The sequence below is a fragment of the Pezoporus flaviventris genome, unplaced genomic scaffold, assembly GCF_033815535.1.
Source record: "Pezoporus flaviventris isolate CSIRO_AGI_PZ_B2104156 unplaced genomic scaffold, CSIRO_AGI_Pfla_v1 ptg000001l, whole genome shotgun sequence".
NCBI lineage: Eukaryota > Metazoa > Chordata > Aves > Psittaciformes > Psittacidae > Pezoporus > Pezoporus flaviventris.
Genome location: NW_026892549.1, coordinates 10,008,112 through 10,035,324, shown reverse-complemented (window position 1 = coordinate 10,035,324; position 27,213 = coordinate 10,008,112). Strand labels below are relative to the sequence as shown.

General features: G+C 39.3%; 2 protein-coding genes across 9 annotated transcripts in view; one reads left to right on the top strand and one right to left on the bottom strand.

Annotated features, from left to right (window-relative positions):
* Positions 1 to 27,213, top strand: part of ZRANB3 (zinc finger RANBP2-type containing 3) — a 487,195-nt gene that overhangs the window by 47,650 nt on the left and 412,332 nt on the right. For 4 of the 5 annotated variants that reach the window (XM_061443217.1, XM_061443378.1, XM_061443293.1 and 1 more), the window contains exons 20-21: positions 565 to 696; positions 1,181 to 1,710. The exons of the other annotated variant lie outside the window; for it this stretch is intronic. In XM_061443217.1, coding sequence (XP_061299201.1) covers positions 565 to 696; positions 1,181 to 1,279 — 231 coding nt within the window. In that variant the 3' untranslated portion in view covers positions 1,280 to 1,710. Of the gene's footprint in view, positions 1 to 564; positions 697 to 1,180; positions 1,711 to 27,213 lie in introns of those variants that run through there. 5 annotated transcript variants of the gene reach the window in all.
* Positions 2,892 to 27,107, bottom strand: RAB3GAP1 (RAB3 GTPase activating protein catalytic subunit 1). 4 transcript variants are annotated; one of them, XM_061443763.1, is made up of 25 exons: positions 26,927 to 27,107; positions 26,428 to 26,483; positions 25,436 to 25,511; positions 23,488 to 23,620; positions 23,198 to 23,276; positions 22,383 to 22,502; positions 21,639 to 21,804; positions 20,771 to 20,870; positions 19,133 to 19,214; positions 18,329 to 18,397; positions 17,509 to 17,582; positions 16,772 to 16,864; positions 15,195 to 15,364; positions 14,678 to 14,776; positions 14,260 to 14,432; positions 13,211 to 13,265; positions 12,589 to 12,957; positions 11,394 to 11,531; positions 9,664 to 9,891; positions 9,045 to 9,141; positions 8,852 to 8,955; positions 8,627 to 8,742; positions 6,978 to 7,080; positions 5,428 to 5,448; positions 2,892 to 4,157 (listed from the first exon to the last, which is right to left on the bottom strand). In XM_061443763.1, the coding sequence occupies exons 1-25, from the start codon at positions 26,990 to 26,992 to the stop codon at positions 3,915 to 3,917; spliced, it is 3,030 nt and encodes a 1,009-aa protein (XP_061299747.1). In that variant the 5' UTR covers positions 26,993 to 27,107; the 3' UTR covers positions 2,892 to 3,914. The 4 variants fall into 4 exon arrangements, 3 of the variants coding, with proteins under 3 accessions (XP_061299747.1, XP_061299623.1, XP_061299684.1); XM_061443639.1 differs by lacking the exon at positions 26,927 to 27,107 and adding an exon at positions 26,568 to 26,664; XM_061443700.1 differs by lacking the exons at positions 5,428 to 5,448; positions 26,927 to 27,107 and adding an exon at positions 26,568 to 26,663.

Sequence of the window (27,213 nt, the reverse complement as noted above, 5' to 3'; positions counted from 1 at the left end):
TCTGCTAGTTTTTGAAAATACGGTAGTGCACATCCAGAAGACTGAGATGAGAAGTCTTGCAGAGTGGGTTATCTTGGAACCTTCTAGCAAACGCAGTTCCATGCTAAGTTACAATTAGTCCTTCACTTTCTGAAAGCTGCCACAGGGCTTTATTACCTGAGCTTTCTCAATGTTTGCTGTTACAATTACGACTGACTTGATCAGAAACTTAGATGACAAACACCTAGTTTTTATTTTTTGTGATGGAAGCATACCTGTTGCACTCTTTATTTGTGTTTAATATCAGAACTTGATGATACAATGGCATGGAAGATAACTTACTGAACCTTTCTTTTTGTCTTTCTTCGATCCACTGTGATGTTAATCAGCATGGTGCAGACTAAGTGAAAATATCCCGACTAAAATCACAGGTGTTTGGTTGTCTAGTGAGAATAACAAGAAAAGGCTAAGGCTTACTTTCTCTACATGAAAACTATAAAGCCATTTTCTGAATTATTTTTTTTATTCTTATGGTTCAGAAGCAATATCTAAGGCTTCCCCTGTCATGTCCTTTGTTTACTGCAGTTGAATGAAATTATAACAAACCCAACAGAAGGCCAGTTCTGGCAGGTGGACCATATCAGGCCTGTCTACAGCGGAGGGGGACAGTGCTCCCTGGAAAACCTTCAAACTCTGTGTACAGTCTGCCACAGGGAGGTCAGTGTGGTCTCACCCAAAATCCTCACCCTCTCATGTAGAAATGTTGTAGAACAGGCACCAGGGCAGTAGATGTCATCAAGCAAGTATTTTGGTAGAGGGATAGAGTGCTTGCGCACTGCCCTCTCTCACCCCCTGCCCACCCTCAGGGTGAAACCTCCTCCTGGAGACGCCCAGGCAGTACCTCCTGCTCTTCTGTTTGGCAGTAGAAGACTGAAATTAGGCTCCTTTTCAGTCCCTTTAGCCTCAGCTGAACCCTAGTGCTGTCAGCCCCTCCATCCCATACAGTAGAAACGCAGCATTAAACTGTTATGAAAGTTTCCTCAGGATTTGGGAAAATGTTACCTTAATAACCATTTCCATTTTACTGTGTTGTCTAGTGCAGCACTGGACTGAAGTTTAATTGTGGGCTAATGCTTTCCATGGGGCATGCCACTGACAAGCAGCAATACTTACTGAACAGACTTACCCTTCTCTTTTGCAGAGAACTGCACAACAGGCCAAGGAGAGAAGCCACATGAAGAGACATTCTTTAGCAACAAAGTACAGCTGTGATATCACAAAATTTTTTGTGAAGATGTAAAATGCAAACTGCTTGCAGGTACATTATAACTCTGGATCCAGGGTGGTTATGTAGTTTTCTTCATGCACGAGTTTTAAAACAAAAAAACATTTGTAGTCCATCATGTTGTTGGTAGAGGGAAGAAAATGCAGAATTAAACCCCAGACATCATTTATAACATGGATGTGCTCACCCAAGGCCTTTTGACAGTCCAAGATACTTGATCATGGTTTTATTTTTATGCCCCTGCGGTTGAAAGCTAAATTCCTGTGTGCAACATTAGCATGATTGTGAAGCATTACTGCTTTCTAACTACAGCATAGTTACAGCCACAAGAATTTGAGTTGAAACTGCCATTGGTCTTTCAGGGTTCAGTTGTATCAGGGACATTATGGACGAAGCAGATCTCTTAGTTTAAATTCTCTATACTTTGTTCACATGTCAAAACTGCTGAATAACATCTACTGAAATACGGTTTTACTTAAACCAGCTTGCATTAAAAACTTAGTCATGACAAAACCAGTAAATATTATCAATTCCCTCATCAAAGGTAGTTTCTGGGAAATGCTACACTCCTTAACAGGAGTGTGGAGACACTGGATACTCTGGCCTGGTTAGGTGGTGGGTTTTATGTTTACTTAAAAAAAAATAAAGAAATACTTTTCTGTTTTTTACTGGTGAGGTTTCTTTATGCTTTATCTGTCTCAGCCTCAGCCCTCAAGTGCCGCAAGGCAGTAGCAAGTTCATAAAGCACATCCACACGCTACACATCCTTTACTAAAAGTACATGCCTGCAATTTCAAGTACGTCTGGTTAAAATAAGCTGGAAAGCTTTCTGGGTCAGCCAGAAAGCTGTTTTTACAAGAAATGCTTTTCTTACTAGAAAAATTCTTAAAGTTTTAAACATCCATTTTTTCAGGTAAAGATTTAAGACAAGGTAGTGGTGCAAGGGCACTGTTTTCTATAGGGTGAAACTGCCCTTTTTCAGCAAAGACACCTTGATGTAACAGCCTAAAAAAGGTGTTATGTGATCTTTGTGTTGTCCGAGTGTTGCCTCTGCAACAGTTTAAAAGACTAAGAAAAAAGAGCCTGATGGATAACTAAGTGTGAAGGAATTTCAAGTTTCTACAGCCATTACAAGATGCCATACTTTAAAGTTTTATGAAGACAGAACAGTCAGGAGAGGAGGAAACGAGGAGTATCAGGGAATAAGCAAGTTAAAGATTGCACTGGGCTAATTACTAAGTAATTTAAAGAAGCTACACAGTTAAACAACAGCTACATTGGTCTTTGTCCTTCTCATCATTTTTATCAGAGGCATTTCCCTCAGGTAAACACAGCCTGGAGAACTAATTCTTGACAAGATCTTCGCTGAAGAAAATTAACTCCTCTTTATCCTGAACATTTTTTTTCTAGGTGATACAGCTTAATCTGAGGGAAATACTCTTGCACCTCGCCCCTGTCCCCTCAGAAGAAGTTTTAGGGTAACACCTGGAACCCCACTACTTGAGGTAGAACTCAGATGTCTATACTTAATGTAGTCACAAACAATGCTGTTCCTAGGTCAAGTTATGCAAGGATGGCATTTAAAAAATATTTAGAACAAATCATTGCAGGTGTACAAAGAACTCTACGAGCCACTACTAAGTTTGGATTTATTCAGTAATGTCAACAATACTGTAGCTGGTTTTACATTTCAGTTTGTAAAGTGATGCTGATCTTTTGCCAATTCTCATTAAAACACATGAAGATCACTGTGGAAGCAACATTGGCACATACACAAGGTAGTATTTACACAATATCTACTGGGGTTATTTTCCAGCAGGACACAGAATCGTCTCACCATATCAGATCAGAGACACGTACTGCATTCCAATGGACTCTGTACATACCAGCAAGTTGCCTGCAGTAAAACACCTCCATGCCTGACCTTTGTGTCCAGCTTTGCCCCTCACAGGCAGGGAAGGGCATAAAGTACTCAAAACCACAGGTGATCCACCTCACCATATCAGGTTTATGGCCCCAGATCTATTTATTTCTGTCTGGGAGAAGTGCCGAAGACAAGATCTTTTTGGACAACTGCTGCGCTGCTAGGAGAGTTTAGCATGAACTAGAACGTACTGTATACTTGAAATAAAAATAAGGCTACTGTAGAAGCACTTGCAACTTGGTGATTAACCAAAATAATACTGGGCTCAATACTTATGATTAGCAATAAATACAAATGACTTAGTATTTGCACATCAATTTAAGTAGATTACTACTGTCACTTGATAAAGTCTGATTAAGAACTGTAAAGCAGCACATCATGAATTTCAAGATGCAGTATTTGCATACAGCCCATTCATGTCCTTTAGTAAACAAGCTAATGCAAAATACAATGACTCCCTTCGGACAGAGAGGAAATTGCAAAGCTTTCATCCCCAAAGATCTGATCAGAACTACTCATGAAACCATTCCACACCTCCAACTTAAGAGTTGCTTACAGGCATCCTTCACTGTCAACTTCAGTTCTGTTCTTGGGAATATGACACTCTCTAACAATGACTGTATTGTCTCCTCACAAGCCAGTCAATTTGCAACGTTCCTTTTCCCCAAAGGAAAACTAAGGGTGTGCTGCTTGTGAAGACACACAAGATGACCGCAGCCCAAGCCGTCAGAAGAATGTTGTATCTGCTGAAAAGGCACCTGCAAGTCGGAAGTCCTCCTTGGTCAGCACACTGTACATGCGCTGGGGCAGGGGTTTGGAGTAGGGGGCTGGGCGGGGGACAGTCGTACGCAGAATCACCTCCCGGCCTGTAGGTGGTGGGAAGTCTGCAACACCCCCTGTGTTGGGTCGTCGCTCCTCTGCTGGACCTGATCTCCTCAAGTCCTCGTCAGGTGGAGGCACTGCAGAAACCTTAAGTAAGAGCAGGGGTGTAACTACAGGGCAAGATGTCTCGCAACATTAGGATTCAAAAAGTGTCTCTTAAGAGGGAAGAGAGGAAGGTTAGAAATGGCAAACATATCAGAAGGTGCTAGGTGTACACAGAGCAAGACACTAATGGGATGTCAAGAAATAAACTGCACACAGCCAAATGGAAGAAATTCCATGTGTGGATGGTGAAGCTCAGCCCAGATCAAGCTCCTGGTTTTTTGGCATCATGAAGCAAGGGGTTTGATCAGACAAAATGACCCCTTCACAATCAGGGCTCTCTCCTTAGCCCATGTGGCTGCACAAGGCCAAGCCAGCCTCATTTTAAAAACAGTGCCACCACTGCAGTCTTGATAAACGGTCACCTGCCGTTTCAGACTCAGAGTACTACTTGGATAGGTGCTTTCCATGACCAGATAGAGGCTTGCCAAAATTACACTACAGACCAACTGAGACACTGCACCAATCTCCATTGACACTCATTGCCTCAGCCAGCAAGCAGCAACACTGAAGTCTGAATACTGGAAGAAGGGCTAGCATGCTCCATGCCAGTCCAGTAAACATTCCCTAATAATATGTACATAAGTATACACCCCCATACCCTAACAGGCACACAACTCAAGACTGGCAGCAGCACCAAAGTGTGGCAGAGCCCACTGGACATCCCTCCTAGCCCCCTGGCGACCCCTCTGTGCTCCCCAGGAACAGCAGGACCCGGTGTTGCTCAGCTCTGTGGCCTGTGCAGGAACAGTTCCAGGAAACCAATGGAGAAGATGCTCCCTGTGCTACACTTCTTCATGCAATGACCCCAGTTCTTCCTCAGACCTCTCTGCATCTCTGTCCAAAAAGGTCAGTAGTTGCTGGGATCCAAACTGCAACATGCAGGTCCTGTCCGTCACTGCCTCCCCGCCAAAACATCTGGCTGTTCAAGTAACAAAATACAGTGATGGCAACAGAAGAATACAAAGGGCATCACCACGTATTTCAGCATCAGAAATTGTTAATGTTCACTTGAAGAAATTACTTTGGTTTGGTTTTTGTTTTTTTATAGCTTTCTCTCTTTTCACTACCTTGTAGGCTCTAAAAATAAGTCTGTGAATGAGGAAAAACCATTCTGGAAACACAGAACTATTTTTATGCTTAATATGTAAACAATGGTACAAACTAACTCAGGCTGCTGTACTTTATCTACCAAAAGGTTCAACTCTATGAAGCTAGGGAAGATGAGTGGGAAATGAGGGACAAAGTCGGTTACCTCATCAGAAGATTCAGTCAGCTTGGAAAGGGATGAGAAAAGAACCAGTGATGAAAGATAGAAACAAAGGCAAGTCAGAGGTGACTTACAAGAGGCTAGAAGGAGATTGTAGGTTTAAGAGACATCATGCACTCTACTCCCAAGAACATGCACTTGCTATCACAATTTTCCTGAGAAGATTTGATAATACACCAAATTTTACACAACTTGGAGAACAGTCCAGGTTCTAAATGTAACGAACATGGAAATAATTCAACTTCTATTTACCAAACAACTCTCTTCTAAAATAAATCATGGTAGATGAAACATGAGGTGGGTTTTGTACCAAGTTTGCTCCTGTCCCACTAAGAAGGCTTAATTAAGAGCCACCAGCTCCTAGTGATAAGTACCTGTAACCTAGCCTTAGTTACTGATTTTTCAAACAAGATAAAACCCTAGAAATTTACATTATCAAGCATAAATGCTAAAAACATTTACTCAGCTTTAAAACCAGAATGCCTCAATATTAAAAAGGCAAGCACATACACATGCACACAGAGGGGCCTATCTCGGGCTCTACAGAGAAGCCTAAGTATGGCTGGTTGACATGTTGAGGTGTTTAACCACATTTTCCGTAAAGACTAGAGAGATAAAACAAATGTTCCGATTTCCATTTCTCAGAATAACTATGGTCTGTTTTCAGAATGGTCTGTTTTAAGCTGAGTTGCAAAACACAGATTATTATAAAAGCATCCATACCTTGAAAGTGTTTAAAAAATGACATTTTTTACAGCAATGATTTCCATATGAAATTTCAGGCTCTAAGATGCCTGCAACACTATGCTATCTATTACTACTGTAGTGAAATTTTAGTTAGATAATCTGATGCTATGAGAAGGTGCAATTCTGACAGAAACTGGCAGCTAATGCAGTCCAAGAAGTTTTGAAATCAGTAATTTAGAGCTAATTTTTACAAAGACTGCTTAAGAGAGAAAGGAATATACCAATGTCATCTGGGAAAGGGTTTCCAGAAAACAGGTGTGACACTGGCAGTGTGTAAACTGAATGTAAAGTACTGAAAAGAGCCTGAAACTTCCAAGGCACCCTGGTTTCCACAGAAGAAATCTCAAGTATTCCAAGTGTAAGCCTTAGTTAAAAAGTTACTCCTAAAATACTGAGTATTATGACGTGTTTCTCTACATTCCTATGTGAAACAATCAACACACTTGATTGTTCTTGCTGTGATGTTGCATATACCATGTAACTGGAGCAAAGCAGAAATTTGTGCCATAATAGCATTACTGATGTCACCATTTGAAGTAAATCAAACATTAATGGTACCTCTATCTACCCAGCTGGCTTTAAGTGTCTGACATCCCAGGTCACTTCTTTCATCCTGTAAGGTTCCATTATTGCCAAAATCATGCTGAATATCACAAAAAAACCCCTCAAGCACATTTATGACAATACGTGCATATATGCAGACAAAATAAACTGGCATCATATGATAAGTTGGTGCCTCATACTGCTGAAATTAGAGGTGTCAGCAAAACAATCAAGCTTGCCCTTACCCTCTGAGCATTCACGAACAGCTTGTGAATAATGCTGCCAGCAGGTCCTCTTCCTGCACCGACAACTGACACTTCTGGCTGCTCCAGGAGACAGTTTACAAATCTGATTGTACAAGTTATTGAGAAGGAAAAACAACTGTTTAATTCTCAGCTGTATCTAGTTTGCTCATCTAAAGCCAGAACTATTTCCTGTGAGGAGCTCTCCACCCAGTACCCAGCAAGAACTGGTAGACATTCACAGAAGTTCTCTGCTCTAAAAGCGCAAGGAGAAAACCCCTGACGTTTACTGCTCAGCATCCCACCCAAACACTATTGCCACCTTTTCATCCCTTTACTCGTTTCCCTCTGCCCTGAAGACACCTCCCTCAGCCTTCACTTGGTTCCCTCCTATTGCATTTGTTCATGCTAATACAAGCTGCTTTCTTTCACAGTTAATGTAGGTCAAATCTAAGATGAACAAAGCAGCCTCCCACGTAGGTCAGGAAAGACAGAATTACAGGGCTGCTTGCAGTGCAACTCCAGCAGCAGGCAGAGTCAGGCTGCAGCCGAGGCTCTGAAAGGCCATCTCCTCTCAACTAAATGGAACCCAGGCTCCTAATGCAGATGTCTAAATTCAACATGACAAGCCTTCACGGTGTCAGCCATACAGGGGGATGACAAGAAAGCTGGAGAGGGAATTTTCACATGAGCAGATAGTGACAGAAAAGGGGGAGTTGCTTTAAAACTGGAAGAGGGGAAATTTAGATTAGATATTAGGAAGAAGTTCTTCCCTGTGAGAGTGGTGAGACACTGGAACAGGTTGCCCAGAAAAACTGTGGCTGCCCCATACCTGGAAGTGTTTAAGGCCAGGTTGGACGGGGCTTGGAGCAACCTGGTCTAGTGGAAGGTGTCCCTGCCTGTGGCACAGGGGGACAGAACTAGATGATCTTCAAAGTCCCTTACAAACCACACAATTCTGATTCTGTGGCTACTCTCAAGAAGCTGATTACCCCCATCACTGCAGGGTACACAGTCCCAAACAACACGACAAGATTTTTTTGAGCATAGAGATCTTACTTTGGTCAGACGTCACTCCTCTGAACTCCCAACACGTGCTACTAAAATGCCATCTCTCCCTGTCATCCCTCCCCCAGCACAGCAGTGAGAAGTTAACATGGGTTTTTCACAATTACGTATTAGTCATCTTCAGCACTAAGTAAATAATGTCAGCAGGTAGTGAAGCAGTGAAACATGACTTGATGCTTGTCATTCACATGGTTCCACGTAGTGTGTTTCAGTAAGAAAATGTAAGAAATATTGTAAGAAAATGTAACTTTGGGGGGGGTATTTCATTCCATGTTACTCATGGAAAATACTAAATCCTTAGTCCTCCTAATTTTACCTCTTCTGTAACAAAGTTCATTAAGTATACCTTACACATACATGAAAAAATATAAATGAAATCCCCAGGATTGTCAGGATAAAAACAAATTCCATTAAAGCAATCTGTGCTAGATGTTGTCAAAGAGATGGTTACTTAAGAAGAGCATTTAGGATACCCACACCTAACGTCTCTAGGTAGCCTAGGGACAGGGACAGCTAATGTTTAGAGTTACTAAATAGCATTCCTCAGTATTTCTGGAGGGTAGGAGAAAAGAGGAATCAGTCACCTTTGCAGATCTTCTTTCTCCTCCTCATTTTCACATTTCTCTACCCCAAATTTTGCTTTCAGAGACCTGGCCCTGGCAATGACTGCTTCCACGCTCATGATCTGCGCAATGATTTCCTGCAAGAGTTTCATAAAACAAAAAATTAGAAAGCTGTTCTTTTAGCACTCCTGGGAACAGTGTAAATACCTATTTGGTTTTCAGCCCCAGCCTGTACAAAAGCCTTACTTCCAACTTCTTGTCCTCGGGACTGGGAAATCGTAGAACTTTACTGGAATGGGATATTATCTGCTTAATAATCTTCTTAACTGAAGATATATCTTCTAGTGCTTCTATTAGGAGGAAAAGAAACAAAGAAGTTGTAATTATTGCACCAGTGTTCACCCTAAAATATCTTGATAATTTATTAAACATCATTTACCTTCTTCCTTTACCTTGAGTACAGCTGCATGGATGATGCAAGGCAGGAGATGCCTTGCAAGGTCAGCTGGTTTCTGAACTGCAAGGTAATGAAGCACCTAGAACATTAGAATATTTCATATATTAGCCATCAAAACTACTTCCCAAAGATAAGGTTAACTACAAAAGATGGGCACCTGCAGCAAAGAATTCACAAGAAAGGTGCACCATTGTAAGACAGGACTCAATACAGAGTTTTACATGAATTCTGTGATTGATTGTAGTCCCAAAAGGTTAGAATGAAACTAAACCATATTTTAGGAACACTTTTGCTTCCCATCACATACATGCAGATAAAAACGTGGTTTATTTACTAGTAATTCAAAGAAATACCTAATACAGTTTATGAATTACTGTGAATATGCCTCTTTAGATTATTTCAAACATACTGTTGTACAGCACCAAGAATTTCTGAACCATGTTCTAAGAATTTCTAACCCTAAGCCATGTACAAATCCATTTAATAACTCCAAGAATATAATGCAACAACTTCTTATTGTTTAAGTCTTCCAAGAGGAAAAAAAAAATGGCTGTTATAAGCATTACAGATCAGACTATCAATAGCCATGAACATTTTTTACCTTCTCTGCCTCTCTTGTGTCATCAAAGAGTCTCTTCTGCCTCCGGGCTGGAACTGGTTTGGCTGTTTCCCAGGCCTCCACCCACATGTTGCTGGGAATCTTCATTCGGGCACTCAGCTCGCCCTTAATTACTATATTCCCCTTTTCATCAACCACTTCCTCTTCAATATAATCCCGAGGGGAGTACCACCTCACAAAATCCTCCAAACAACAGCCAGGATTAGCTGCCTGGAATGAAGAGATAAAATTTGTGTCTGAAAAATTCCATAAAGCCAGGATAACCTTTATAGAAAGCCATAGGGTTCAGTGGGCAGAGCATAGGCTAGAAACAAAAACTCTGGGAATTCGGCTTATAGACACCAGACCTGGGAGGGTGAAGGAATAAAGCATAAATCAAGATGACAGCAAGGGGTAAAACACACACCATCAACAAAACCAAAGAAACCTTCTTCTGGCAATATCAAAATTATAATCCTAAGGCAAGCTTCTGTCTGGTACCTGACATACAATAAATATTAATGTTCGCTATTGTTTCAGTGTAGAAGCTTATGACGTTAAAGACTTAGATAAAAACAGCCTGAGCCTAAAAGAAATATTGGGCTGCATAAATATGGTTTCAGCACTCACTTTCCACCTTGTAACACTCCAGTAACAAAATTCACCTTTTCTTCTTCAAAAAGGAACTTCAAAAAATAAATCTCCCCCAATCAAAACCAACTTCATTTCTTATAGATGCAATGTCGACACAAATACAACCATCCATAGGTCTAGAACATGAAAAAGTTTTCTGCTCCATGCTCCTATCAAGGACTCACTTCCACTTTTGATTATGGTTCTATATTCTTATTTTTTCAGATCACTTGCACCATAGAAATAAAACTCCTACATATATTTGACATGTCACTGTTAAACTGATTCTGTCGTTTTACTTTACAGTACATCTGTATCCTTTTACTACAGAGTAACACTACAATAATTAGCAACAATATATATATAATTTCATGACAAAACCTCCAATCTCTTTTGAGTTCTGAGATCCTTTGATGACAGCAGTGTTACGTGCTCTTAGCTCCCTCTGCAGAGCTCAGAAAAGAAATGGAGCAAATTGCCAAAACCACAGCTAGTCCGGTTTGATGAACAGCTGTATAAAACCTCTAAATAGTAGTAACTTACCCTTCTTACTGAAGAAAACAACTTCAACTATACATAAAAATTATGTCCACCTCCCCAAATCCAAATACAGAATTATGTGTCAATAGATTTTTTTATTTTACCACCTTTACATTTTAACCTTTTGAAGTCTGATTAAAGGTGCATTTAGAACTAGATACAGGTAAGAGAGACACTAAAGGAAATCTACAAGGCTGTGGGATGCAGGTACATGTGATGTTGATTCAGGACTCTGAGGCAGAGTTTTCTTCTGACATCATTTGGCATGTGTTTGTCCAAGTTTCCAATTCCCAATCTTTCAGCTGTAAGTTTTGTTAGTGATTTTCCCTTCCCACAGACATTCTGCATATTTAATGGAACATTACAGTGTAACAGGCTAGATAGACTTTGACATGTTCTAACAGTTTTATCAGTAGGGTTTTAGTTTCAATTTATTATGAAACTTTTATGGAGGATAAAAACCAACCAAAAAACATTTGTCAGAAAAACCTTCCAAATTGTTCAACATGAGCAAGAGTCTGAGAAGAAAGCAGTCCCACAGAATTTTTAAGTAGTAGTACCTTAAAAGACTCCATATCTGAGAGCAAGCAGGCACTCTGCATGCGTGCCCGAAGGTGAGCACCTTCTGCTGATGTCCCTAGTTTTGCCAGTACCTCGGACTGTTCTTCCAGCAAATCTTCAGTCATGGGCGCTGGTTCCTGTAACATGGAAACAGTTTACAAATAGCCTCTTGGAGACTTAGCCCTTATTAAGGAAAAGAGACTGGAAAGCTCCCTGTCACCAAAAGTTCATTCAACTTTATTTGTACTCAAGTGAAATAACCATAATTTTCTATGCTTAAATTGTTTATCCTAAAGCTGTGCATTTGAAGATGACACTAAACAAAAAAAGAAGCTAAAAAGAAACAACTGGAGTATGAAGTAACTGTTAAAATGCCAAAATCTGGATCAAGTGCAGGAAGCAGTTGACTGATACTGTTTTGTTGAGATGGATACCTAAAGCAATGTAGAATTTTTGTTGTTGCCACTGTCAGCATGTAATTAATTGACACTATTTTGCCTGCCTACACTGTGCTCATGCTTTTGCCCACTCAAAGCAATATTCACTAAAAACAATTTTTCCCAAGTGAATGAAAAATACTGTATTTTCCATGCACACTGACTCCAAATGACTTCCTCTGATGCCAGCACTTCCTATTTCATCTCTAGTCACTCTGCAAGAAAGTCTGTATCAGGTAATAGTTCTACTTGTTTGATGATAAACCTGCTTTAGACAACGGTACCAACACCTGATGACTACAGCTTTTAGATAGGAGTTGAGAAAGTAGCAGAAAATCTGATCCAACACTCTAGTCAGTTAGCTAGAAATCTTCAGGGTAGAAGGCCCACAGCAGTTCCTACTTTACAGGAAATAAAGAAAGGAGATGATGGAAAATGCCTTGAGAGCTGGAAATAAAAAGAAAACTAAATTTAAGGCAAGCAAGACAGCTTAAGTCACGTTTTAAAAAGAATCGTTTTGAGTGAAATTTGGTAAAAAGACCCATTCTCAAATAAAAAAAAAAGAGCATGTGAGATTTCAATTTAACAACCTCAAGTTTTAAAAATGGAAGCCAAGACCTTAGGCCAAAAATACTTAGCAATTCTAATAACAGATAAAGCTATAATCTGCAAACTACATACAATTACACAATCCTAGGTATGAGCCATACTGTATGAGAGTCATATTGCGCATCTGGCTCAGCTCTTGCTACCTAACCTGTGTTATTGGAATGTAGAGAGGCTCTCCTGGATGCAGCAGTGTCAGCTTCCCATGCGGATGCAGACGACCTTCTGGTTTTACGTTTACAGGCTCTTTGTTGCCTTCTTTTGCTCCTCCTTTCTTTCCATTTTCCTGCCCATTTCCTTTAAGATCTTCTGTGTCACTTAGACATTCAAAAAATTCCTCTTCACTGTCACTCCACGATTCCCAAGATTTGCCAACTTCTTTTTCCTTATCAGGATTATCTCCAGAGTGGTCTGCTCCTTTTCCAGCATCACCAGAAGTACCAGCAGGTGAACGATCAGACATGCTCCCCCTTTTCCCCTCATCTCTTGCTTTCTTTCTTTCAATGCAACAGTTTAACATCTAACAAGTTAAAGGGGGGAAAAACAAAAAACCAACAACCAAGGTCAGAAAAACTTGAGTCCCCAGAAATTTCTTACAATTCTAAAAGACAATTATATTGAACTTGTTGCTATAATATTTTCCCAAGAAATCCAGACCCAAGAATACAAGCATAATTAAATCCACAGCAACAACATATTTAGCTAAAAATTGCTATGAATTTGACAGTTTCCTTAGGAAAAAGAAAAATCATTCTTAAATTTGGGATATTTACCTGAAGTTTCTGATGCAGTAAACAACATCTCAGATCTGGAGGGCCATTAGCTAATCTAATAAAAGGTAGAAGTGTAACCGTTATCAATTATAAAGTTGGATCTTTCACACATATGTGGTCTTAAATCATATGAAATAGAAAAGAGGGACAAATATCCACATTGAACCCACCCCCACCATTTCAAATGTGCAGCTCTTATATGTTCTCAGCAGAAAAGCTAGAGACTGAACAAGCCCAGAGATTAAACTACATTTATTTTCTAGAGGTCATTTCTGAAGCTCAGAGATCATTCACACTGGCATGGAACAGACACACCCTGCATTCCTGGTCAGTCTATCGTTTCAAAGTTTTCAAAGAAAATTAAGCACCTTTGACTTTACTTTTAAATCTGCAGTGATACAGTAGGGTGATCTGTATATATTTCAGCTTCTATTTTATCCCTTACTGTAACTATCTAGAAGTACAAACTAGTCAACAAATGGCCAGTCCAATCATTAAAAAAGGATGTATTTCTGCTCTACACTGATGCCTTATCTTGACAGAATACCTCATTCAGTCTGCAACAAGCTCTACTACAGCAGACATAACCTGGAAGGGCTGGAATACTTCAGACAGCATTAGCTGCCTGAAAAGGCTATTACATCAGCAGGAACTTGGAACAGCTTCCTTAGAAAAGTGGTGAAACTCCACCACAAAGCTAAGGTGTTTCTGTCCAAATCAGTTCCTTCCTTTGTATTTAAATAATACGAACTGGAAGCCAAGCATTTGGATAAGCTCTGAGTTTTTTTCTCCACCCTCATTCACACAGTGAATGAGTTCTTTACCTTGAGCTTTCCCAAGCATTGTGAAGTTTTCAAAGGAAGGCACAGGTGCTTTTCCCTACTCTCTACCCTTTCTAGTTTTAGGGAAGAGTAGGGTAGTAAAAATAGAGAATAACATTTACAACTTGGAAAACAAGCCGGTATGCTTCGTAAGTCATGGTGAACTCGCTCTGTTGTTGAAAGAGAGAATATTTTCTGTGACAAAACAGTGACAGAAAAAAGTCTTACCCTGGAATAAGGTAGTTGTTCTCCCATCTGTAGCGCATTTCTAACACAAATTCTTGCCAAAGATGTGCTACTCCTTTTACTCCTCCATGGTAGAAGTTTATCATACAAAGACATAAAGCTAGCTTGTAAGTCAGACTATCAGAAGGAGCAGATTTAAACTGACTGAAGAGATTCTATGTAAAAAAATAAAACAAAGCAGAAAATACAGGAACAATGGCATTTTTTCCAACGTTATATGATCTTTCCTGTTTGTCAATACAAGTGGCTAACTAACAAAAAACAAAACCCCACAATTACTACCAAAAGATTCTCTTTCCAAAAATTCTCTCTTATAAGACAGGACAACCACAGCAGAGTCTGTATGAACACACTCAAAACTGCACTCTCATTCTCATGAGTGCTAGTCAGTTAAACTTACATAATCTTCACTCTCTGAAGGAGGACTGTTTCCTGCTGAAGTATTAATTCTGCTTTCAAATCCATCTGCAAGTTTGTCAGCAGCATCAGGAAATAAGAACTTGAATAAACAAACAAAAAAAAAATAATCCAAACTTCCATCAGTTTTTTTTCCCTGCTTTTCCCACTTTCTCCATAAAGCTACTGCTGGTTACATACCAGGAATCTTTTAATTAAAAACTGTTAGCAGAGTTCATTTCCCGTCCACTTAAACAGGAAAGAATGGTAACAACTTTGGCTGTTTCAAGAAGCTGATAAAGGCAATTCAAATAATGGAAAGGACAAACACTTTAATTTATAATTCTGCTACAAATGGTAAGCAAAACTATACAATGACAGAATGGTTTAGGGTTAGGAAGGACCTTACATATCAGCTTGTTTGAACCCCGCTCCATGGGCAGGGACAAAAAAAAATGCATCAGTGGAAGCATGAAATACATGTTTTAAATGAACTGGATGTGCATGGCCAGCTCACTTACCAGAAGAATAGTGTTTAGAACTTCATTGTTTAAAGGTGATTCATCTACACCTCTGTGTTTGCGAATTTTTTTCTTTGCACTGTGAACCATATTTGTGACTGATAATTTATGGATTGGGACTGGTGCTGGCTCTGTGAGCTTCGACAAAGCATGGGTAATATCAGCAACCTCTATAAAATAAAATAAACCCAATCAAAACATAACACCACAAGACCCTCTCTCTTTAAACATTCACCTGCCATATTCAGTCTGTTTATCGTGTACTGATTTTTAACACCATGTTACCAGAGCTACATGCCTGTGCTGTCACATTCCAGTCAATATTCTTACCCACAAAGCAGACTGGAGTCATAAAGAAGACACAGACTGCCCTTGATTTAATTTATTGAATGAAGTCTAGACTGAGTTGGTTGTATTGCTCCTGCCACCTACAGTAATAGCACTGCATACTTGCAGACAATTACTGGCAGGGTGTCAGCAAAAGCCTGCTGAAGAGCCAGCGTTTAAACGCTGTTTATACCTACGATGAATTCATTGGTATTGTGTAACAAAGATTGCTCAAGCATATGGTAAAGCTTCAAATAAGCCTTAATTAAACCTAGTATTAATCACTACATATGTATGACCTTACATGGTATAAGCATAATTCTGTTTTAAAGTCCTAAGATAAAGTAGTCAAAACATTTTTTTCCAGAGCTGCTGCTGGTAACCTTTAGAATCTCTCTTACAATAAAATAATCACTTTTTAAAAGAGGGCGGACAAATTTAAATTAATAATTACCAGCAGCCTGAATAACCTCATCCTGGCAAACATTTCAAGAGAATTAAGAGGTAAAGAGGGCTAAAGAGCCTGTACGTCAAGTACTGGAAGTAATAGATACCCTACTCATCATAATACCTTTTTAAGATAACTAGTGAGCTACTTCAAAACTAAGACCAAGTATAACCAAAGAAAATACATTCATACAGGCCTTATTTGGAGGGAAGAAAAGGCAACGAGGCAGGAAGGAAGGGAATGTTCACCATACACAGCAAGAAAAGCAAAAGAATGGGACACAAACATCAAAAGGATGTCAGTACTGACACTGTTGGTATAAAGTCTGAACTGTTGATCAGATAATTCTGGTTCATTTGGGGGGGGGGGTCCCCCTTAAAATTCCTTAAAATAGAGAGTATGTCAGCACAGCCTTTCAAACAGAAGATTTTTAAGAAGACTTTTTAAACCGTTAAAACATGCAACATGCTGTACTTCGAAAAGCAGAAAAGCAGTTTAAAAAATACACACTAGTCAAATTTCAAACTCTAGTTTTCCAGTCAGGGAAATAAAAAAACAAAAACACCACAACAACTGTAACAGAGGCAAAAGTCCTCTGGGACTTTGGGAGCTAAGCTTACCTAGATTTCATGAGACCTTATACCAAGTAGCACTGACCAGAAAATGCCTAGGAGTATTACAGAAAATGCTTAAGAGTTTTAAATATAAATGCTGACAGATCTCAAGTCAGACGGGGATAGGGAACGTAAAACATGAAACAATTAAAACCAAGTAACACAAATCAACAAGATTTTAGTTTTACCTTTTCCTTCCTCTTCAAATGCAGACCTCCCAAGTATCTCATCAGTTGACTCCTTCCGACGGCAAAGCTTGAAGAACTCAGTGAGAAAGTCACCTATAAAAAAAACTTTGTTTCTCAGCAGCTCTATTAAAAATATCACTGAGCAGTACGCTCACTCTCAAACTGATTCCCGAGGGACTCTAAATTTTATCCTTTCATTTGAAAGAACACAGAAATTTATTCTGAACCACCTGATTAAAGCTTAGGAAAATGCACACCTAACCAGCTACCAGCCACCTCTCCAGAGCACAGCTCTGCAGGCAGCTTAATCCACTTCACCCAAAGCAAGATGAAGCTTCTGCAGCATATTATTTGTTTGTCTGCACAGCTCTCCAGTGTACCAATCCTGCCTGTCAGATCAATTCAGCTAAGGAAATGGATATATGCAGAAGGCACTTCATGAAATGTAAAGATACTAGGAAATCTAATTTTCACAGAACACACAGTAAATGCTTACTCTCTGGAATCCGGTGAAGTAAGAACAGCAATGACTTTTACAGTACACAGATGCAGAATAACTTAAAACAGAAACTTTTTTGCAAAGCTCATCTTGAAAAAGAAGCCCAAAATACTGTCCACTCAAAAAAGTAAGGGGATTGAGGAAGCATAAGTCATTAGGTAATCAACAGTTCAGTCCTAAATTCACAACTGGATAGCTTAAAAGCTATAAGAGAAGATGGAGAATGCTGATGTCTTACCCAACAGACACTGAGGGTTATCTGCTTTTCTGACTCTCACGGACCACTGGGGTGCTTGAATAGGATCCAGGTCACTTTGAAGGAAAAAAAATAATAAATAAAGAACAACAACAACAAAAAAAAAAACAACCAACAAACCACCAACCAACCTTCACAAGTGTGCAAGAGATGAGTATCAAGTTCTCAGTAAACATAATGTCAGAGCCAGTTAGCCCATGGAAGCCGTTAATACATACTACATTACCTGACATGACAAACACTGAAATGCAAGCAAGAGTCCCTGTTCTCATGCACACACATAATATGATTAAGAAACACAGGAGAACAATTCAGTTACAATTAAGTTGTCTTTTTGGAAAGTGTACTAATGTTAAAAACTAATTTCTGCATTAATGAAAACATAAACCACTTCCCCCTCCCCATTTCTTAAGTATCAGTATACACTGATACAAGCCCTTCCTCTTTAGGAGACATAGCAGAAAATCTTGATGATAGTTTTTGGGAGATGAAAGTCAAATGGTTAATTTTTTTTTGCTTTCCGTGTCATCTTTACCAAGAAAGATGCAATACACTAAACTTTTAAGTCTAGTATTAAAATATACCTTAAAAAATTAAGTGTACGTTCTGTTGAGATTACAATATTTTCTCACACCGAAATGTTTCCCCAAATGAAATGTTCTATCAACAGACCCTAGCATACCTCAAAACGTGTTCTCTTTCACACACAAAGCCATGCACAATGCTTTAGACATCACTAAAATGGAGTAGTTAACAAATAAAGTACCATTCTAGATATCTGCAATTCAGACAAAATACTTACGAATAAACATCATTTTCAACAATTATACCTTCCGTTAGGTGAGGCCATGTCGTAGCTAAATGAAGCTCACTGAAACAAAACAAGATTTAAATCTTTAAAATGTTAAGATCTTGACAGGTAATTGTGATAGTTTGTATTTAAGTTCCTTTATGCATTTTGCAGCATCATCCAGAAATTAGTTTTCTCACGGCATGCATCCTGTTGGTTATTCTACAGTATGCCACCCAGGATTGAACTAACCTTTACTAGTACCTGGCATACAGGAATACACACAACTCCTCTACAAAAGGAGAGATAGTGCATTGTGTTCTAGGCATCCAGGTATAGAGGAAAAAACAACATTCATGAGTTGCCTACAGCATTACACACTGTCTAATACATTAAAATTATTTTTAGATTTGCTGAGCGGTGATGGGGGTGTTAAGAAAATGACACGGTGGGACTGTAATGACTCAGTTCACAGGGTCTGTCAATTTAAGTCTTCTACAAACATCAAAATAAAAGAATGGGTTCAACCCTTGAATGAAGGGGGTTTATCTCCAGTTAAGGTATATTTCAGTATAACAGTTTCAGAGATAAATTGAGTTTATGGTGAAAAATTTATCACCAACAGGAATGCTGAATATTAGACAATTTTGCAAAAGGTCTTATTTGCTATTAGACCACTATTTTATACAGATTTTCTTAAGTACTTGAATAATTAAATATCTGCTAGGGACATACTAATTGTATAAGATAAAAATGAAATAACATACCTCTAAGTCATCCATTAAGGAAGTTTAGTTTTCTGAACCCGTATCTTACCTAATAGGATCCTCACAGGCACCAAGTGGTAACTTCCCAAACTCCAAGCCTCCAACTTCTCCCCCAACTAGAGCATCTATATCTAAAGACAGATCAATACATATAGAATTTATGGAATATTTTAAGCAGCATTATCATCCTAATTTTGCAGTAAAAAGACGGTAGCATGTAGGATGCCCAGAGAACAGCTAAGCAGCTAAGGTGACAAAGCTATGAAAACACAATCCTAGCATACAAAGTAATTGTTTCCAGAAGTAATAATGCGACAGGACACTCAAAAAGACAGATAAAATTCTTGTATCTGTGTTGAAGGAAGGGTTTTCCCTTCATACAGGCAACTATATCTATAAAAGCAGCATTAAAGAGTAAATGCTGGTACAAGAACAGACACGAATTTGCCATAAAAATATTCAGGCAGAAAAATCAGTTCCAAGCAGAAAAGGAAGACTCCACATGGACAACTCTGCAAGAGTGAAAGAACAACTCCTTTTAAAAGGCTGACAATTTTATGAAAAGACTTAACCCAGTGATCTGGAAGATTCTTTGTAATCTCAGATACTCCCAGCATCCTCAGACACTTCTCATGTTATATCCTTCAAACACATAATCTAAAAATAGACAGCCTTCACTGAACAAAAATTTAAATGGGTAATAATGCATTGCAATGTCATTATAATAATATTATTACAGCATCTGGTCCTTGATTGTAAATGCATCTGGCAAATTGTTTATATATAAAATAAGTGAGGTATTAGAACAGATAAAGTATTTGGCTAACTTAATTACATAATTTCTTCTTCAGAGAAGATAAAAGACAAATTATTTGATTGTATTTGAGAAGAGCTAATTGAGTGATGATAATAATGTATGGGTCTAGTTCTTCACAGTGAACATAAAACCACAACTGCATGTAGCAAGAGTAGATTTGTTTACCTATGAGCTAGAAGATTATAATTTATTTTCTGATGCTGTCTATATTTTCTGACGCTATCTATATAGAAATAAGTCTGTTAAAAACAAATCCTTGACAGCTGAGGAAGAAAGTGTTACCACCAAGCAAGCATATGATAGTTCACTGTAAGAGTACCAAGTGAGCTAACTCACTCTTTTTTCTAAATAGCACCAGTATGGCATAAACTTATCAAACCTGGTATATGTACTTCAGATTCCGAACTACACATTTTCCCATTGTTAATACCCTTACATAATGAAGTATTAGAATCATTTACTTTATGGAAATAATTGAAAAATAGTCCTGTGACCCATTAGCACCTACTAGAACATGAATTCAAATGTTTCCCTAAGGAATTCAGGGCACAATTCTTTACAGATCCACAAGCAGTCACCCCTTTCTCTCCAAAAGGATACTACCATTTTAGAAGTATTGCTGTATCTCTAGATACTAATAAAAAAGCATATTTCTAGGCTCAACCCTAACCAAAACACCTGTTACAATCATAAGCCAGACATGATTTCAGAGCAGTTTTAAGCATCTTAGGGAGTAGGATGGTACTCAGTTGTAACTGCAGCCTTTCCTAGTAATGCAGAAAATGTTTTAATCTTCTGGAAAGATACACAAGCATCCTCTTTAGCACTGGTTGTTTAACTTCAGTTATTCTGAGGACACAAATCTCCTACCTGGCGGCTGCTGCGGCCAGAAATACTGCTGCCAGTCTTGAAGCACATAAGTAAGCCGAATAGCCATGCTAACAGGAGGCAGAGGTGTTAAAGGGCATCCCTTGAAAAGAGTAATGAAAAAAATCAGTGTAAGGAGTACATCATCTCAAACACTATAGGCCTTAACACAGATTAGTTATGATAGCTTGTTTTACACCTAATTTTATCAGAACTGCAATATCCCAAGTATTACTAGTAAAGTTATTGCTCAACACAACACCCACAGGTAAAATACACGAGTCACTCATATGTTCCATTTCACCGGTAATTCCAAAGTAACTGACCCAGAACGCATTAAATTTTCATTAAGGATTTCTTTTTCTCACCATTTTGATGAGACTGCTGACTACCAATAGTAGTTGTGAAGCATCGCAGTCAGCCCTAGTACTCCATAAATAAGCAGTCCACTCAGACTCCTCACATTTTAGCATGTTGTTACTACTCTTAACTTAGCTTCGGCAGCTACAAAGTATCAAAATAGGAAAAAAAACACCACTCCTACCCTCCCTTCTTTTATATAGCAATATTGTTTGTTTGGGGGCAGGAAAGAGAGCTTTCTCACAAGGAGACTAAAACGGACACATTTTTTCACATGCCAGTGAAAATCAAAAATGAATGAATGTGGCAACACTGAAAGACTAAACCCATACCAATTTTCACTTTTTATCACTAGATACTGGCAATATCTGGAAAAAGACTTCATTGGTATCAGAAGTGGAAGTATCTTCCTTACAAAAAATAAAATCCCAAGACAGAAGTAAACCTACAAGCAACCAGGTAATAAAATAATTATTCTTTGTATCGATTACATACATTCAAGCAAACTTACAATCTTGGATTTGAAAACATCCAGTAATCCTGATAAATGAGTATACTGGTTTGGCACTTTGCGAAGATGAACCATTTCAAAGTCAGTTCGAACTCCCGGACCCTGACATTCTCCAACATACATTCTCCGCCATTTATGATGTATTTGCACAAATAGTGGTACCTGACTACAAAATATTAATATCTCGGGTTATTTAAAACATCATACTGTCTTGCAGTCTCTAAAACCAGGTAAATATTTTAACTTAATTCCATATTCTTTAGAATATATTTTCTCTTAGTGCAACACAGTTTAAAACACTCAATAGGAATCAAATTAAAATACTATTAACTTCAGCATTAAATGGAATGCCTAACAAATTGTCATAAGCACAGCCCTATGCAGAACTTCGGTTACCTAATTTTCAGTCTAAATATTTTTTGAGGAAGATTAGAAAGTTATTGTTTCTACACAGAGGGAAGAAATCCACTACCAAACATTATACCTGTTACTCCAACAACTTCTAGCAGTTTTTAAAAGCCTTTAAGGTTTTTAAACAATAATGAATATAAACAGCACATTGATTCAATCTTAAAAAAAAAAAAAAAATCCCATGGAAACTTGAAAAAACCTCTGTAACAACATTATGGTGCCAATACAACAAACTCTGAATGTCTTTTGCTAACAATTTAATACTTGTTCCTCACAACAGTAGTATGCTAGAGTTTTACCCAGACATGTAAGAAGGTTTATGCTTTCACCTACCAGCCAGTGTTCCCCAACGAAATGGAAACAGAGCTCAGCAAAAGGTTACATTTGGATTCACTGAGAACTGCATCGTTATTTGCAGCTGGAGCAATAACCACAAACTCACGTAAACCATACCTTAAGAGAGAGAAAAAACACACATTCCTGGTTTTTAGCAATCCAGCTGGAATGGGTTTTTTAGAAATATTTTAACCCAAGTAACCTAATTATCACCAACATATTACAGAATCTTTTATTTTGATGCGATTACCTGTTTCAGAGACAACAAGAACAAAGCGGGCGTGGAATGCTGCAGATTCTCAAATCACAAAGTAACAGAGCTCAACAGCATTCAAACACTGTACTCGAAATAATGTGATGACCTCCTGGTCTATCAGTCCTGCAGGTTTTTTTAGTTGATGGTAATAACACCTTTAACTATGTATACACAAAGACAATCTCTCTAGAAAAATGCTATAATGTGCCACAGATTTTCATTACTAAGAATGTGGTGGTGGTTATTTCTTTAAGTACTGCACCCTTTCCTTTTAAGAATACATCTAAATATTACAAATAAAAGAGCTTAGTTAGTGTGTGAAATTCAGAAAAAAAAAACAAAAAACAAAACAACAACATTTTGGAGGGATATTAAAAAAAAAAAAGATAGGCACAGTATGGTGGGCTTTATTCACACTCCCTGTGTCTAGTACAAAGAATCATTTTACTTCAGCTTTAAATTTTGATGGAAAAAACTTGCAAATGATTGTGTCAGCAAAAAAGATTTTTCCATTGCTACACCTATTTCTATTAAAAATAAGAGGCAGCATACATACCATCTTACTAGACAGTGAGCTCTAGGAGGAAAGTCATTGTTCATGCACAGCAAGTCCTGCATAGGCAGAGGAAGGGCATCTGTAAAAGAAATTGATACACAAGAAAACATCAGCATCCATTCAGCTGACTTAAAATTATATTTGCAATTTTTTGAATACAAAGCATACTAATAGCAGAACATCTGATCACACCCATCAGATCCCAGAAAATTCCACAGAAGCAAATCAACACACTGTGAATTCCACATTCCGAAATATCTTTACAGGTATATAAGAGAACTATCACCTACCTTCCACCAGTTCTTCCTTCCCATCTTTGTCACTGGGTTCTTGTACAAGATAATGATGGGTAATTGAGAATTTGAAGTCTGCAAATGAAATTTCATCTGATTTTTCTTCCCATGTTCCTGTGGTGTATACACCCTGCATATAAAACAGAAGATATTATTTGAACACATAAATTTACACTAACATTCATAAGCCTTAAAAAGTATATTACCTACACGATCTATAATATTTATACACCTTTTTCTGCAGTTAAGTATTTATTACTAAATAGCTAAGCATGATTTAATTTAAAAAGAAAAAATTCTCAAAGCACTTCACTATGAAGGCAGCTGAACGCTAAAACCCATGCTACCAATAATCACGCTCATTTCAAGGACCAGATATTCCCAAAGAAGTCTTCAGAATTAGATGGCAACAAAGTGGCAGATAAATCCTCTCATACACAACTCTACATCTTATGTACATGCACCCTCAACTTTGCCCAAAGATGGGAGTTTCCCACCTAGGATTCTATCTATAACTAATCCATTCCATGCAAATGCTACCTCGATATTTATTTTTTAATATGCTTTCACTGATAAATGAATTTTTTTCTATGATCTGCAAAACTTCTGTGTGTCAGCACAGGCAAGTTTCTATGGAAAAAAAAAAAGAAGAGAACATCATTATACAGAATTGCATGCTGCTACTAAAACAAACCAACTTGGACAACCCTTTAATCTGTAAAGTGTGCCTTCTCACTAGGAATTAAGAAGAGGGGTCTGGTCTGGGAAAGAAGACACACTGGAATACACTGACAGCTAAGGTTGAAAAGTAGTTTATTAGATAACACGAGTTCTCTGTACCCTGACTAAAATAAAGAACTGTAAAATTCCTCTGGAAACACAGTAGACATCCAGTCCAGAGCAGCTGAATATATTTGCACTAATATGCAGAAGAGCACAGCAATTTCCTCTGCATTTTACAGGACTGAGAAAGCACTACAAAGGCTCTAATTAGACTTTGAAAAAAAGTCACTCCAATTTGTAAAGCATACTGAGTCACAAGTAGAACTACGCAAACCTCAACTGTACGTATATGAGGTATGACAAAGGCACATGACAGGGCAAAAGAATTCCTTCAGAATTTCATAGAATCATAGAATAGTTAGGGTTGGAAAGGACCTTAAGATCATCTAGTTCCAACCCCCCTGCCATGGGCAGGGACACCTTACACTAAATCATATCACCCAAGGCCTCATCCAACCTGGTCTTGAACACTGCCAGGGATGGAGAATTCACAACCTCCCTGGGCAACCCATTCCAGTGCCTCACTACCCTAACAGGAAAGAATTTCCTTTTTATATCCAATCTAAACTTCCCCTGTTTAAGTTTTAACCCATTACCCCTTGTCCTATCACTATAGTCTCTAACGAAGAGTCCCTCTCTAGCATCCCTATAGGCCCCCTTCAGATACTAGAAGGCTGCTATGAGGTCTCCACGCAGCCTTCTCTTCTCCAGGCTGAGCAGCCCCAATTTCCTTAGCCTGTCTTCATATGGGAGGTGCTCCAGTCCCCTGATCATCCTCGTGGCCCTTCTCTGGACTTGTTCCAACAGTTCCATGTCCTTTTTATGTTGAGGACACCAGAACTGCACACAATACTCCAGGTGAGGTCTCACAAGAGCATTTAGAAGGGTTTCAACCACACTTCCAGATTCAAAACAAGGGGGAATGAAGGGGAGGAATCACTAGGCCCTACGTGAAGATCCAGGTTTACGAGGAAAATAACCTGTTTGGCAGATAGCCCACCAACAAATTTACAAGCATCTGTGAAATTGCCATTTTTACAAGTGAAATTCCCCAGTAGAAATCATTATCTGCCACACCTAAGAAAACAGCAACACATGTAATAGACATGTATTACTAGTTAGTAATCCAAATTCCAAAGAAAATAAAGAAGCAGTAACTGACCTTTTCTAGAGGTTTGCCTGAAGAAATTCCAATAAGTTTCCAGTCATTCAATACTTCTTCTATTTTTGAAATAAATCTATTAGGGAGAAGGGAAAGGCATTAACATTTGCTGAACAGTAAACCTGTATTATAATTCAGCTACCTAAAAAGCAGGCTATATGTTGTCCTGCTATAGAATTCCTTTAAAAACAAAACAAAACAACAAACCAACCAAAAAACTAAAGAAAAAGCAATTAAAAAAAAAAAAACAAACTATCAGAATAAAAACAGAACAATTGCTTCCTTGTACAAGTAAAATGGCCCTCCTATGTTTACACTTCAAATGACAGTCACTTTTAGCAACTGCTATGAGCATGCTTAAAGTGGTTATAGAATCTCACTTTTTTGGAGGGGGTTGGATTTTTTTTTTCTTGGCATTGCAGCATATTACTTTTAACACACACTCCTGTTTCTCCACTAACCGACAAAATGCATTTACGACAAAATTATAAACTAAATTCTGATTTAAAAGAGTTCTTAGAATCTCTATCTCCTTTTGTCAAAAACATCATCGCTTGAAAAAGCATCTTTAAAAAAATAACGTTAAGACTATAAGAGCACTCTTCACCTTTAATTTTCTTGCATGCTGTTAACTTTCAAAGACTTCAGCTGCAAGATGACAATTTTAATAACAGGAAGATACTTAAAAACCACATAAGCCTTCTAGATGTTTATTCTAATCCCCTGCAAACAGACAGCAAACCAGAGCTTTGTCTAAGTTCAGGAACAGCTTGGCTAGATCCTCTTAACCAACTCATCAGTGACAGCCTCAGCCTCGGCCGCAGAGACAAGCCGGAACAGCCGTGACGAGGCTCCGGGTGCCACGGGCATCGTCCGGCTCGGCCTCCCGCGGCACAGGTGACTGGTCCGTAGGCAGGAGCGGCCAGGGCAGACACGGCAGAAACCCGCTATCCCCCTGCCATGACGGGAGCAGGACCAGCGGCAGCACCTACCTCTCCCACTCGGAGGCGGTGGTGAAGTCCGTGATCTCAAACACCTCCGACTCGGGCTGGGGGGAGAAAGGAGGAGAAGCAATGAGCAGGGAGACTGCCACGACGAAACACACAGGGAAAGAGATGGGGAGAACACTTACTTCGCTGTCCGCCGCCATCTTGTGCCACTGTCGGATTTCCCCCCCGGCCCGGGCGCAGAGGCTCACGGGAAGGAGGCGGAGGTCGGTGCGAGCCATCCCGCCCCGGGGCCGATCGCCACAACGGCGTTCCACGCCGCGGCGGCGGAGAATACGTGTGCCTGTCTTTCCGGTGCCCTCCGTGGGGTGGGGATATCCAGGCTGTCCTTCCGCGCTCACGGCTGGCTGAAGCGCCTCACGGGCGCTGCTGAAGAGCCGCCTGCTGGGGTGTTTACCTCAGGGAGATGTGAAGTTGGGGTGTGGGTTGGTCCCAGAGACTCTCCGGCTCTGTCAAGGACAGCCCGAGAGGGTAAACGAGGTACTCTACCGGCTGGGTCGCCGTGTGGCCGGAGTACAGGGACGCGAGTGGTGTCACAGCTTGGTACCATGAGGCCGGTTGTGCCCGGCACCTGCAAGTGTATAAGTAATACACCTTTCCAGTCAGCCGGGAGCTGACGTGTCCCCCCGGGCCTGGTGCTCCGGGTTCAGCCTAAAACGAAGCCGCTGCGCCTCCCCCCCTCTCCCTTGTGTAACCCAGGGACGTCCTCCAGGTGCTTCTGGCATCCATCGAAACCAGTTCCCTTCAAAGCCAGTTAAGCTCAGGCTGACG